General features: G+C 36.2%; 1 protein-coding gene across 1 annotated transcript in view; it reads left to right on the plus strand.

Moving 5' to 3' along the window:
- LOC150107287 (heparanase-like) overlaps positions 1 to 16065 on the plus strand; it is a 321370-nt gene that overhangs the window by 144323 nt on the left and 160982 nt on the right. The window contains exon 6 of the mRNA XM_090391135.1: positions 236 to 283. Coding sequence (XP_090247261.1) covers positions 236 to 283 — 48 coding nt within the window. The remainder of the gene's footprint in view (positions 1 to 235; positions 284 to 16065) is intronic.

Below are 16065 nucleotides of genomic sequence, written 5' to 3' on the forward strand. Positions count from 1 at the left end.
TAAATCAAGTGTTATAAAAACCTTAAGATATATGTATACATTTAAAATCTTTTTTTTCCCACTTATTTATTTATATTTTTTTATTAATTTATTTTTCTCTTTCTCTCTCTCTCTCTCTCTCCAAATGTGCACACATGTACATGCACACACTGTTTGGCAAATTGAAAGAATTAATTTTTTATGTTATGCATAATATAAACACAACAATTCTAAACAGTCTATATTTTTATTTCAGTTTTTTGACTTTTTCTGGCCATTCTCTAGATGCTGTCACATTTCACCAGTAAGTTTTTCCATTAATTTCATTATTATTTATTATTCAAAAATTGAGCTTTTTGGCAATATTATAAAGTGCAGCAAATAAAATCAATAGTAAGTAAGTGCAAATCTTTCTCTTTAACAAAAGGTGACATGAAACTGAATATATATTCTATTTGTCTAGAGTTATTATTTTAAAAAATTGCTAAATGTAATCGGTATTGACAGCATTGGTGCTAGAAAATGCTCAACAGGAATAGATATCAATACTTGATGTGGAAAAAGCCATAAAAAACCTGAAATGTCAAAAGGCAACTAGAGTAGATGATACTTGACAAGAAATTCTCAAATATGGAGGTATAAAAGTTACAATAGCTACACTGCATAATTCAGAAGCCTCGTCATAGAGTGTGGTGTCAGTTGCAGATGATAGGAGTAGAGCTCTCATAGTACCCATCTACAAAAAAAGCAAAACAAAACAATATAAGAATTACATAGGAATTTCCCTACTGAATTTCCTGGTAAGGTTTATGCAAGTATACTTGAGAAAAAGTTAAGAAGTATTGTGGAAGAAAAGCTTGGAAAAAAAAAAGCTTCGCTCAAGCCAAAGAGGTTGTCGGGATCAAATTTTCACTCTAAGACAAATAATTTTATAGCTCTGGAAAAAGCATATGACAAGATGCCAATAGGAAAGCATCTCAAAATACTACAATTATATGGTGTAAATGAGACATTATATTGGAAAATTCATAGCATATATTTGAGTTGTAAGTCAGCAGTTAAAATTGAAACAAGTACAGGAAGATGGTTTGATATTAAATCAGATCTAAGACAAGGGTGCACATTATCTCCATTGTTATTCATCATCTATATGCTTTCCAGAATGTCACCTTATGGAGGAAGCGATGTTAAATCTGATATCAAAATTGGAGGTGTCAATCTCAGTCCTTAATTTATGCAGATATTGTTATACTCATAAATAAATCCAGTAGAAGTCTGCAGGATTGGATTTCTTGACTAAACTGTATAACTACTATAATAAATTTGGTATGAAAATTTAGCACTAAAAATGAGACAATGAAGATAAGCAGAAACATTGAAAACATCAGTTACATCCAGTGGTGAGCTATAAGAGGCTCGCGCGAGCCCTTTGTTAAATTTTTCTCAAATTTCCGAGCCCCTTGTTCTTCTTGTTTACTTTTTTTATTTTTCAAAAAAATATAATTTTTTTTTTGAAACATATTAAGTGACAAACTCATATAGTAACCGAACAAAAATTAGTCTATTCTGCAGTGTATAGATTATTTGGAATTATTGTTTTAACTCCTCTATAATGAATGCGCCCAAGTTTGAAAATAAAATAAGCGCATGTGCTATCTTTACCTTTCTCCCTTCTGGTAGCCAATTGTATGGTAAAACCAGTAGCCAATCAAATGTTTTATAAAAGATTATAAAAGATTTCATTCTTATTATATTTTGATAGTTAAAAAATGTTATTCTTAAGTAAGATAAATTAACACAGTTGATTGTGTGCAAATATTTCATGTTTAGATTATGAAATATTTGTTTAAAAATGATAGCCTTTAGAGGTTGATTGTACTCTCATACTTTTTGATTGTACACAAGCTGTATTAATAAAAGTTTTTGTGCAAAATACGACTTTTTTTTTTTTTTTTCTCGATGATGATGTGAGCCCTTTGTTAAATTTTCCATATCTCACCACTGGTTACATCCAGAATGGAGAACTTATACAACAAGTAAAACATTTCAGCTATTTAATCACAATTTTTATTGAAGATGACAAATTAAATATGAAAATAGATAACCGAATTAGCAAAGCTGATATAGTAGGAAATCAACTGAAAATTAGTGAGGCTATTATAGCACAAAAGGGTAGGGTGAGAGAAATGATCATAGTGGCTCAAAGAAATGATCATAGGGTACTCGCGAGAGTTAGTAGCCAGTTGTGAAAATCGGATACACTCTCCTTGTCCTTTTGTACCATTCTTTGAAGTTTCCATAGGTTTGGTCCTACATTCTTCGCCTTTGAAAATTGGGAAATGAGGATTTGCTTAAACCTTTGGTAGTTCAGGGTTTTTTCCTTCAGAATGGGCGAGGAGTAAAAGAAACTTTTTGCTCTTCCTACTAGCTTACTGCATAGCAGAACAAGCAGTTGGAACTCACTCCATCGTCCAATCTTTCTAAGTTCTTCAATGTACTCAAAATACGTTCTTACATCATCACTGTCCTCTCCAGAAAATTGAGGAAAAATCTGCTGTGGATTTATTGTCCTGAAAAATTCCGAGTCATTTAATTCGGAGCTCGACGGGAGAGACATACTTGCACTTTAGTTCACAAGGGTATACAAAGGTAATTTCTCAAAAGTTTTCCTAATAAATTCCCGATTGCTGGGCATGAAACCAAGACCAACTCACTGTGATTTATCCAATAAACTTAAATTAATGGAACAAACCACATCCTACTGGCTGCACCATTGTTATGATTGTTTTCTCTAAAAAACTTTAATGCTTTCCTTAATATAATTTCCTTCCCTATACTGTGATCTATCCCTTCCAGAATTTTCCAACCTTCAACTCCGAATCACCCTTTTGTAATTTCCCTATGAAAGTGAAAATTAGCCACCAACTAAGAGTGAATTCTCTAGACCTTCTCCTTTTCACTGACAAATTTGTTTTTTAAAGCTGCACCAGTCAGAATCCTAGGACAGAAGAATCTTGTTCAGAGAGATCTTCCCAGAATCTTAATGCCTATCTTATCTTACTAAAGTTCTGCAGTGTCTGTAGAATTCTTAGCTTGCAGTCGTGACTCTAACATTCTAAATTCCCCTTTCTTACTCCCCTCGCATAGGTTCAGATTTTATGAGTGGTAAGTTGGTCTCATGCTCAGGCAACACTCAGGTTTACGTAACAAAACATGTTTATTAGGATCTTAGAGTACTTACAAATAGATTCAAATACACACAAGAATTTAATCAATTAAACACTAAATCAAACTGGTGAATACAAGTGAACATTCTAATAAATAATCAAGAACTCTAGCCTCTAAGTTAATCAATGATACACATTACATTCACAATACGAAATTTCAAATCAGATTCTATCTACAATTTTAACTCCTCACATTAATTTGGTCACACACATGAGCATAAGTTTTCAGACAACCAGTCTAATGAAAACACCGACCAATTGCTAAGCATATTAGTCATTCAAAGTTCCCTAAGTATTTGTCCATAATTTCGTTTCCATTAGAAACTGATTCGCCTTTCCTTCTAATACTATTGGAAAATAAGCAAGAAAGTTCTGTACGTTACCATCACTGTGTCTGATTACCATCTCTGCCTGGTCCGTCTTCTTTTGTTGGATAAGACTCTGCACTTCAATCAGTTTGCATCCACGTGGAGGTCATGTTGTTCATCCGATAAGACCCTTCTCTGCACTTAGCGATGCTAGTGTTCATCTCAATCCTTTTTTGGGTCACTATGGTCAGCGTTCCCGCCTTTGGGAAATAACTTTCCACTGCCTCATTCCGATAGGACTTCTATCAACGGCCCGAAATAGTGGACGCCGACATATCGCATACTGCCCGTCCAGTACCCATCAAGCATTCACGGGGGAGAGCTCACTGTCTGACATCGTAGCACTTTCTTCTATTGGTCAGCAACCTCAGGTCCAAGTGAGAACAGGAACAAAACACGAGAGAGCTTGAAGCTCGTGCGAATCCTTACTTATTCTATCTCCATTGTGCCCTCTTTTCTGCTGCAGAAATCTTCACATGGCACTTTCCCTTGTGCCCTTAAGCTGTTTTGTCATAACTCTTCTCCTTGAGGAGCGCTCTTTTCAGAGAACGCGAGTTCAATTCGCCTTCCGCATAAGCCTTCGCCTCAGGCATTACGCCAAACTGGGTGGCTAGCACGTGACCCTTGGACTTTTTTTTACACTGGATATACATTTCACATAGGATACATTGATCCCTACAACTTACAAAATGGAATTTCTATTTAGACAAACAAAATTCATTTTTCCTTTGTACTTCACATTAAAGTTATTCATTTGCTCCCTTTTTACAATTTGTTTCCTTACTATAGTACAAGTATCTCTTAGTTGTTATTTTATTCTTGTTAAATCTTGAATGAAATAATTTTATTAATGAAAATTCCTCATTCAAGATCTAACAATATGTTGCTTCTGCATTCTGAAACATGTTAAGGAATTATTATTATTATTATTATTCAGGCCTCCATGGAGTCAAAAGACTCATCGTGGGAGGGCCTTCCTAGAAAACACACAGCCTATCATACCACTTCCTTCTTGAACTCACCAAATGTTTGTCCTCTCACCACTCTATCAGATAATGCATTCCCTGGTTCAACCACCCTCCATGCAAAGAAACCACTCCTCGCCCTCGTGCTCATGTCCCCTTTCCCTTGCTCCTTCCCTGTGTTCCACCAAGTGAAAGAACTCCCGACTGTCAACCCTGGAACTGCCTCTCAACAGTTTAAAAGTCTCAATCATATCACTTCTCCTTCTTCTATACACCAAACTCTGCAGTTCACATTCCCTCAGCCTGTCCTCATAACTAACATTGTACCCTGATACCATCTTTATTATCTGCCTTTGCACTCTTTCTACAGTTAATTTATCGTCTTTAAATCCTGGGGACCAAATCTGAGAACAGTAGTCCAAGTGTGGTCCGATCATAGCTTTATACCAGTGATTCACAAATCACTGGTATAAAGCTATGATCTTATATATATTATATTACTGCCTCCTTTTCTAAAAAAAATTTATTCAGGATGAACTTTTATCTTGAAGGCTTCATAGATTCATTTGAAAAAACTTTCTGGCAAATCAGGTACATTGGTAATGTTTTGTTTGTACACGACTGAATAAAGCCGCATTTCAAATATTCAATATTATATTGTCTCTCATTTCTATTTGGGTTCAGCCATGATATCATCTGTAAAAAAAAGTTAAATTTACAAAATTGCTAGAATGCAATTTCTCATGTACCTAAACCAAATTATCTTTACAAGAAAAGATATAAATATACTCACGTGAAACCTGCTGTTTTATTGGAACAACAATAATTTGCTTTGCGTGTAATCTGTGTAAGTAAGGTACTGACTAGGTATCGAATATGCACTACATCAAATTGCTAATTGCATATCACACAATTCAGAAATAACCTAAAACTGATTTCATACATCTCATCTCACATATTTATAGTATTATACAGTGAACAAGTTACAATATGCACATGTTCCTCCTAATGTGTACTGGACTTGTAAAATCTCAATCACTTGAAAGTGCACACCCGCCAACACTTTGCTTGTTAAGACCTGTCATCGGACTTCAACACTGATCAGCTGTAACTTGCATTTTGTACGTTTCCTTGAAAAATAAAGCAACCATTATAAAAGCAACCATTTACTTACTTTATACAACAGTTATATCATCAAAATTTTTGATGATAAATTTTTTTCAGCACCTAATTTCTCTTATGCTCCATTACTTCAATGCAACATTCCCCTTTTGTTCATGAGGCTATTAACACCAACCCGAATCATTCCAGTGACCCCAAGGGGGTGGTATCACCCACTTTGGGAAACATTGCTTTATACAATGGAATGACAACTCTTTTATTTCCGCAGGTCAATGTCCTTCTCAGTATTGCAGCAATCCTCTAGGTTACCTTCACCCCCTTTTCAATATGTTCCCTGAATTTCAGGATTCTATCACTCATCTCCTCTAAATGTCTTGCCTCCACTACCTCCTCCAGTACAGTTCCTCCAAAAGAGTATGCAGCCTCCCATTAATGTATCCCAAACTTCAAGACTTTACATTTTGCTGCATCATTAAACTGATACCCCCATTCATTTATCCATCTGTCCAGTTTATTCAAATCCTTTTGTAGGGCTACTACATCTTCACTAGTGCTAATATCCCAACATCACATCATCTGTAAAGAACTGAATATCCCCCTGCAATACACTGACAATGTCATTGATATAAAGATTAAACAATAGAGATCCCAGAACTGAGCCCTGTGGGACCCCCACATGTAACATTCTGCCTCCTTGATGTTGTCCCCCCCCCATACACAACTCTGATACCTGTCAGATAGCCAATCCTGAATCCAGTTCACTAACCTGACATTTAAACCCATCTGCTGCAACTTAAATATCAACTTATCATGTGGTACCCTGTCAAATGCTTTCCAAAAAAAAAAAAATGGCAGAATATGCCTTTCCCTTCAACAACTGCTCTTATCACTTTATTATAAAAGGCAGTCATATTACTAAAGCAAAAGCATCCTCTAACAAATCCATGTTGACTCTCACAGATAACATTACCATCATCTCTCAAAGCTGTATATGGTCCCTCACTAATTTCTCCTAGATCTTAACAACTACTGATGAAACACAAACTGGTCTATAATTTGACACTTATTCAATAGCACTATCTTACCCTCCTTCCACTCTTTGGATATCTTTCCATTGGCCAGACTTTCATTGAAAAGCCAGGTCAATGGAGTTATCTGTTCTTTAGTGCATTCTCTCAAAACGCATAGCAAAATTCCATCGAGTCTCACTACTTTGACGTCCAGAGTACTCAGTATTTGAAACATACACTCCACTTGCACTTCTAAACCTCAAACCTATCCCTCTAGTATTAAAACTTAATTCTCCAGGATGAAATACTCCACTAAAGTGTTCAGTGAACATCTTCACTATGTTCTTTGCATCAGTCACTCTATTCCCATTTTTATCCAGCAGTGTCATTCTTCCACAATCAGTTTTCTTCCTTCTGAACACATGGCTAAAAAATTTCTTAGGATTTTCTTTGGATCTCAGGCCAGTCTCTTTGCTAAATAAATTTAGGTAGTTAATTATTATCTGTAGACATATGTTTTTCCCTTTAATCAACAACACTTAGAACCAGTCATAGTCATGTGTAATAAATTTTAAAAATTGAATCACAGAGATATACTGTCATTGGTGAATAAAACTAAATAATAAATAATGATAATAATTTTTAAATGGTCTTTGTTGCAACTCTGAATAATATTCTATTGATTATATTAAAAAAAAAATCGTTCCTTTTATGAGAGAGAAAGAGAAGAGGAAGTGAGTGATTGAAATGTAGTGATTAATTATAATCTTAAAAAAACTTGGATATTAAATGACTTTGTAGTGTTTCTGAACCTGTGGTTCATGTAGCTCCTTTTGGTTTCAGTATAAAATAATAAGAAAAGCTTTTATCATTATGGAGCTTCATACAATAATGAACTGGTTTTGGTTACAGTAGCTTTAAATTAAAAATATTGGGGGGGGGGGACATCAATGAAAACAATGGTGTAATGATATCATCAGCCTAACCTTTATGTTGTGAACTCTTCTGGAAACAGCAAATCTTTTGAGATAAATTTATAATGGTTTCCTATGGGATTGAGAAGTGGTGGGTAAAATATGAAATTAAAATAGAAATAAAAGTCAAAGTTGAAATTATACTAAAACAATGGAATAAAGAAAATGCTAAATATATTACAACAGCGATAAATAAAATGTAGAGAAGATTAGAAGTTGAAAATTAAAATAGCAAAAAATATGAAACTCTCTAAAAGTAAAATTAGAATGTGAAATGAAGTAAAAATGGTATATTTTAAAAGACCTAAGAAATCTAAAAACATAATAAAATATAAATGTATGCAGTTTAAAATGCTGCTAAAATGACAAATAAAAAGAGGAGAAGGTATTTACTCGGTGAATAGGCTGTATCTTTCAGCTGTGATATTTTGATTGGCAGAAAGTTTTTTGTGTATATTTACATTAAGGAGCAGCCAGATCTCAGAGATGATAGTTGACGTCCATCGTCCCTAAATCATGTCTGAGGTTTGGTAGCTATGTAATGTAAAATATGCACAAAAAATGTTCTGCCAATCAAAATATTACAGCTAATCGATACTCTCTATATATAAGATGCATTACTAATCATCCATGTTTCTGAAGATGGCCACACTGAAACCAGTCATTTACTGTGTAAATTCACTGAGTATTACTTTTTTTTTTTTATATCAGCTGTGCATGCACACACACACTAAAGATAATAAAATCTGTAACACAATGCCACTTATGGGCAAGTGATAGGGAGAAAGAAGGAATCCGTTAATGTTTTTTGAAGAGCTGGGAGTTGAATTCATTTTAAAAAATGGTATGGGAATAGCTCTTCCAAGGAAAACAGTGGTAGATGGCATGAAAGAAGACGATGAGAAGTAGGTTCAGTAAGTTTGAAGTCAAACTGTATATTATAGATATTGACTACCAGCTTCCCATGTTCCACATGATTGGAGGAAAGCAGAGCACTAATGATAACCAGTTCAGTGGAGCTGCATCAATGAAAAATACCTATGAAAAAGACAGTGCATAAACAATCTATGAGAAAGCAATTGGAGGAGTCTGTGAGAGAGGGCCATTAAGAACATTATCCTTTTCTGGATTCTGTTGATAATTCTGAGCAAAGTATGGGTTCACGACTCCAAATGTGACAGTAATATTCTAAGGTCTGACAGTTTAGGATTTATAAAGTATTAGGAGTTGTGTAGGAGAGAAGTAATATTTTAAGTGAAGGAAAATACATTTTTATTTTAAGTGGTAGAAGCTATGGGTGCGATGTGCTTGTACGAGGATAGATAAAAGTCAAACCAAGAAGAGAAAACTGATCTTGATGATCACAGTGATAATAGACGATTGCTATAACGAACCCCAAGAGTACAGACTTAGTTTGTTATAATGCAAAGTTCACTATAGTGAATGTCACTATTATTATCACTACATGGACACCTCCATGGAGTCTGAAGACTCATCATGGAAAATCCAAACTATCTGCACAATCTATCTCACTTCTCCTTGAACCCATTAACAGACAAAGTACACACAGCTGACACTGGCAACCCATTCCGTTCATTCACCACTCGCCAAGGGAAAAATGTAGTCCTTATGAAACATGAACAAAAGAAATCCTGAGATATAAAACATAGAAATCATGGCAAACAAAACAGAGGAAATCGCCAAAAATAGAACAAAAGAAATTGCAAGAAATAAAAGAAATCATGGGAAATAGCACTAACGAAATTGCCAGAAACATAAAGAAAATCATGGGAAAGAGAACAAAAGAAATCATTGGAAATAATGAGGATGAATATCAGGTTGTTGAGGAGAGTGATAGATAACAGTGTAGTTGGAAATATAGTCAGTGTGTTGCCAAAGTATGATGATGATGAGTTGAGATGGAGAACAGCGATCATGAATGGTAGGTTGATAGAATGTGAGGAGAAGGGAGTGGAGTTAGTAAATGTGTGGGATAGATTTGAGGGAAGGATGGAAATGTACAAAACTGACGGATTGCATTTAAAATGAATCGGTGTGAGTCAGAGACTGTGGCTGCAAGGAAGCAATAAGTGATGTGAGCAAGAGAGCAAAGGAAGTAAGAGATGAAGCAAAAGATCAGGGCAGAGGAACTGGTGAGACTGATGGTGGTTGTATACAAGAATTGTAGTAGTGTGGAAGATAATGATGAGAGACCAAGAATACAAAATGGACAGGGGAAATGGGGGGAGTGACAGTGGGCAGGGAGACACAGTATAAGAAGAGTGGATATTGGAAATAGCAGTGAATGTGTGTGTGTGTGTGTGTGTGTGTGTGTGTGTGTGTGTGTGTGTGTGTGTGTGTGTGTGTGTGTGTTGTGTGTGTGTGTGAGGATGGTCAGTATGGGAATGAGATGGCCGGGGATGTATGGGGTCAAGTTGAGTCTGAGGAGATAGTAGGTTAAGCGGTGATACAGGTGATTTTTTTTTTTTTTTTTTTTATGTGGCTGCAAAAGAAACCCACAAAAGATTTTTGTAAATCTACAATTTGTCGACCTAGTTGACCAAGTGGTTAACATACCCACTCTCCAACTAACAGAACATGGGTTCAAATCCTGCTGTGGACATGGACGTTTGTGATTGTCTTTAGGTGGAAGATGAATTTCATTGCCCAGTGTGAGACCACTGCTCCCACTTATTGGAGGCCTGAAGTGGCTGAAAAATTTCCATGTTTGGTCTCTAGAGCAGGATTTCCAGACTATGTAAAAATAAATAAAAAAAAAAAAATTTTTTAAATATATAAAATTGATGGGAAAAAAAATCCTTAGCCCACCCATCGTACAAATATACTATAGGTTTAGTAATAGCCTTTCATCATATGGTAACCACATAAAAAAATTAAAAATAAATAAATAAAAACTATTGTGGGTGGGTGGGCTAATTTTTTTTTCTATTTTTTATTTGTTTTTTACATAGTCTAGAAATCCAACATGGAACTTTTTCAAGCTACTTCAGGCCTCCGATTTGGGTATGAGGAAATCACTGCCATTAAGTCACATGAGCAGGACTAGTTACAGACCTAAAAATTAATTGCTATGTTTATTCACAAATACCAGGAACATTCAGAAATAAGGAAGATGAAATGGTTTTCATTTTTGTCCTTTCTTTTAGGCTTGCACAGTGATCCGAATGCATTTTTGAAAATTATGGAGACAACTACCGTGTTTGAATAAAAACTTTAGTTTAATATAACTAAAATCTACAATTCGACGTTTCGGCCTTTATGTCAAGGTCATCTTCTGGAGCGTACAAATATACACAGGAAACAAGCTATACTACAATCAAACTGGTTCGTTAAAGACACTGACCAACCGTTACCACAATTGTTGGCCTGACCTCTGGTGGGAAAAAAATAAAAAATAAAAATAAAAAATTTATACATCAACACTAGAGTCCTATTATTTGTGTTGTCTACCATATACATATATTAACATCATTCCAGCCAGTTGGAGTGGGGTGGTTTCTAATACTAGCGGATTGGCTAGAGTCCTGACTTATGTTGAATCTTTCATATTAGGAAGGCTGAATGTGTGCCATCCAGATCCTTGGAATTTTCATGCCATCTTTGTTATTGATATTTGGGTGGTTTATCAGGATTTCGCAGGATTCCTTAAATTTTCTTTCATACCAGGTTTTTGTGCAGTGTAAGGAGGAGCAGGTGCTTTTCCAGTTGATTAGGTGTAAGGTGTTAAGTGCGTGGTCTGAGAGGCCTGCTTCACCATAATGGTTATATTTAATGTGTCTAATGTGTTTTTTCTTGAGTATAGGGATTGTCCGTCCTGTTTCACCAATGTACGGTAAGTTACAGGTGCAGTGGATGCAATAGACTCCAGGATGTGCTAATGGGAGGAGAGGCTCCTTAGAGGAGCTGAATATGGTTTTAAGTTTAGTGGGTGGTTTAAAGGTGGCATTGAGGTTATAATGTTGTAGGATTCTGTTGATTTTTTCCGATAGCCCTTTAATGTATGGGATGGCTATGGTTTTACTGTAATCTAGATTCGTTTTTGTTGTAGTTTTATAGAGTATTTTATTGACAGTATTTTTGTTATAGCCATTATTTATGAATGTGTCACTAATGATTTTTAGTTCTTGTTTCAGGGCCTGCTCATTAGAGCAAATAGTTGTGGCTCTGTTTTTAAGGGTGTTAATGACTCCATATTTTTGTGATGGGTGGTGGTACGAATTCGGATGTATGTATTGGCCAGTGTGTGTTGGTTTTCGGTAGACGGTGAAGGATAGACTGCCTGAAGGAAGACATGTAACTAGTGTGTCTAGGAACGGGAGCGAATTTTGGTTTTCGATTTCGATGGTAAATTGTATGCGTTCGTGTTGTTTGTGTAGGTGGCTGAGGAATGTGTTTAGCGTTTGTCGCCCGTGCGGCCAGATCATGAACACGTCGTCAACGTATCTGAGCCAGACTGTCAGTCGTAGCATGGCGGAATCAAGAGCCCTTTGCTCAAAGGTTTCCATGTAGAAGTTAGCGATTGGGGGGGGGATAGTGGTGAGCCCATGGCTGTACCTTCTTTTTGTAGGTAGAATTTGTTTTGCCACACGAAGAAACTGGACTTTAGTACGTGGGCAAAGAAGGCCATAATGTCGGGTGGAAATTTGTTCTGTAGTAGGAGAATTGTGTCATTGATGGGGACATTAGTGAAAAGGGCAGACACGTCAAAACTGACTAATAGGTCGTCTTTGTCGAGTGTTATGTTTTTGATTTTGTTTATAAAGTGTTGTGTGTTTTTTATGTAGGAGGGGGAATGACCTACCAACTCCTTGAGTGTTGCTGCTAATTTCTTGGCTAGGTGGCAATTGGGACTGTCTATTCCTTTCACGATTGGTCAGAGGGGCACATTTTGTTTGTGTATTTTCGGAACCCCATATAATCTGGGGGGGGGGGTGCATTGGGGTTTGAGTTTTTTGACTGTGTCTGGTGGCCAAGAAGTGACGGACTTTAGTAGTTTTTCTTTATCCTTTATCCTTTTTGTTGGGTTATAATTTACCATTTTATATGTGTTGTTATCGGCTACTAGTTGGTTCATTTGAAATATATATGTTGACCTGTCAAGGACAACAGTGGCACTGCCTTTATCCGCTTTCGTTATTATTATGTTTTGTTTGGCTTTTAATGACTTAATTGCTGCTAGTTCTGTTTTAGTCAGGTTGTTCTGTATGGTTTTCTTGGTATTTAGGACATTACTGGTTTCTGGTCGTATTTTATCTGCTATATTGTTGGGTAGGGATCTGATGCCTCTTTCAGTGTGGTAGATAAAATCCAATTTGTTTACCTTTTTAGGTGCTATTGCATAGTTCAGTCCTTTATTCAGTAGCGTTAGTTCGCCGTTGCTCAAGGTGTGGCTTGATAGGTTAATCACGTGGTTTTTGCTTGTTGATGGTTGGTTGCTCCTTGTCTTCCTTGTTTGTTGTTCATTGTTGTTTATCGGGAAGGAAGTCCTCTGATTGGATTCCTGTAATTGGCCGCCATATTTTGCCGTTGTTTCAAACTGTGGAATTTTTTCTTGAGTTTTTCTTTATTCTTTTCCAGGGTATGTTTGGCCGAATTGTCAGTAATTGTCTTTCAAGTGTTTGTAGAATGTCTGGATTAACATAGTTCGATAGTTCTGATTGTAATTTAGAAACCAGATTTTGTGTTGTAGCTAGGTTTTGGCGGGCTGTGTGAATCTGTTCTCTTAGCATTGCTTTTTCTGTGCAGTCATAGATACGGAGTGCCTTAGTGGATATAAATTTCTTTTTTAGCCTGATGCAGATCGGAATAAGGTTATTGTCTCTGCATCTTTTTAAAAAGGCCAGCCGATTGATCAAGAAAGAAATACGAATCTTTAGCTTACCATAGCAATTGCAGCGCTTGTGGGTATCATTTCCATGGATGATCTGAATCCTTTCTTTTAGGCTTGCACGGTGATCCGAATGCATTTTTGAAAATTATGGAGACAACTACCGTGTTTGAATAAAAACTTTAGTTTAATATAACTAAAATCTACAATTCGACATTTCGACCTTTATGTCAAGGTCATCTTCTGGAGCGTACAAATATACACAGGAAACAAGCTATACTACAATCAAACTGGTTCGTTAAAGACACTGACCAACCGTTACCACAATTGTTGGCCTGACCTCTGGTGGAAAAATAAAAAATAAAAAAATAAAAAATAAAAAATTATACATCAACGCTAGAGTCCTGTTATTTGTGTTGTCTACTATATACATATATTAACATCATTCCAGCCAGTTGGAGTGGGGTAGTTTCTAATACTAGTGGATTGGCTAGAGTCTTGACTTATGTTGAATCTTTCATATTAGGAAGGCTGAATGTGTGCCATCCAGATCCTTGGAATTTTCATGCCATCTTTGTTATTGATTGTTTATCAGGATTTCGCAGGATTTCTTACATTTTCTTTCGTACCAGGTTTTTGTGCGGTGTAAGGAGCAGGTGCTTTTCCAGTTGATTTGGTGTAAGGTGTTAAGTGCGTGGTCTGAGAAGCCTGCTTCACCATAATGGTTATATTTAATGTGTCTAATGTGTTCTTTCTTGCGTATAGGGATTGTCCGTCCTGTTTCACCAATGTACGGTAAGTTACAGGTGCAGCGGATGCAATAGACTCCAGGATGTGCTAATGGGTGAAATGGGTGAAATAATGAAATGGTTTTGCTGATTGAAAAAAATTGTTGGAATAAGAGAAACATGGTTGGATAACTATGATATCCTGATGAGAATAGAAATGGAAAAGTGTGATATTTTTCGTGAGGATAGAAAGTATAATAAGGGGGGGGGTTTGCTGTTTATGATAGCAGATGAATTGTGTCTGCAAGAAGTGGAGACGAAAATAGTGGCAGTAGTTTTGAATCAGTATGGTGTGTGGTGGAAGTTGAGACTAAGAGATATTTAATGAGATGCTACTATACGCCAAGCAATGTGGTGGGTGATGGTAAAGAAATGTATAAGCAACTTGGGTTAGTGAACAAGGGAAGGGCAATTATTATGGATAATTTTCATTATAATGGTTGATTGAAATGAAGAAGTAGCATTTGGGAATAAGGAAAATTTAATGAGTTCTTGAGAGACAGCTATGTTATACAGAAAGAAAAGGAGGATACACAAGGCTCAAAAGATCACTTTATCAGAGGATGAGATTGTGAGTGAAATTTCACACTTCTCTGCACTCAGTGAAAGTGATCATGAAGGGATTATCTGGGATGTGGCTAGCCATATGAAGACTTCTGTGAGGAATGGATATATGTGGAATTACAAGGATGGTGATTATGAAAAGTTTTGGAGATGACTTGAATCTATAGCATGGACAAGGGAGATGCATATACATTGATTAAGGAGATAAATGCTGCATGGGAACTGACGCAAAGATATTTAACAACATTGATGTGCAAATGTACACATTTTGCAGTCAAATGACTGAATAGAATAGGTGTCAAATGGATAAATGAAAGAATTATGGACAAAATTTCAATATAAGGATACTGTAGAGGAAGTATAAGATGAATAATAGTAGCAATCAAATGCACAAGGAGTATAAAGAGCAGGCCAGGAAAGTGGCTCAATTGGTAAAAAACAGCAAAACTTCATTATGAGCAGAAATTATCAAATCACTCCAAGAAAAACCGTAAAGAGTTTTTCAGATATGTGGCAATTAGAAAGAAGAATAATTATGATAAAATGATGTTAATGGATGAAGATGATGGAAGAGTAACTGCTGCAGGAGACATAGCAGTGGTATTCAGTGGGCATCCTTATAAATTGCCTTTCACCCTCGTCAGGTTGAAATCATGAGACGCTCAAGTGTAGAGGAAATTAGAAACAATGATTTAATTGTGTGCAAGTAGGAAGTATATTATTATTATTATTATTAACATCTGACCTCCATGGAGTCAGAGACTCATCATGTAAGGTACATACTATTGCCCACAATGCTCATCCAGCCATGCTTTAAACTGATTCAAAATGTCTATATTCACAACAAACTCAGGCATTGCATTCTAATAGCCAACCACTCTCATTGCGAAAAACCTTCTCTTCACTCCTCTGCTCACACCTTCCTTATACAATTTCCAGTGGTGGCCTCTTGTTCTACCCCCTGTTTCCCATTCTATGAAAAATCTCCTCTATGTCAACCTGATAACAACCCCTGACTAGTTTATATGTCTTAATCATATTCCCCCCCCCCTCCTCCTATTCATGAGGCTTTGGAATTTACATTCTCTCAATCTGTCCTCGTATTCCACATTTCAAAGACCACCGACCATCTTTGTGAATATTGTCTGGACCCTTTCTAACATTTCCTCAGTGCCATGAAAACCTGGTGACCAATCTCTGCTCAATAATCCATATGAGGC

This window comes from Typopeltis vanoorti, chromosome 4 (assembly GCF_054136105.1).
Source record: "Typopeltis vanoorti isolate ZY-2024b chromosome 4, IOZ_Tvanoo_1.0, whole genome shotgun sequence".
NCBI lineage: Eukaryota > Metazoa > Arthropoda > Arachnida > Uropygi > Thelyphonidae > Typopeltis > Typopeltis vanoorti.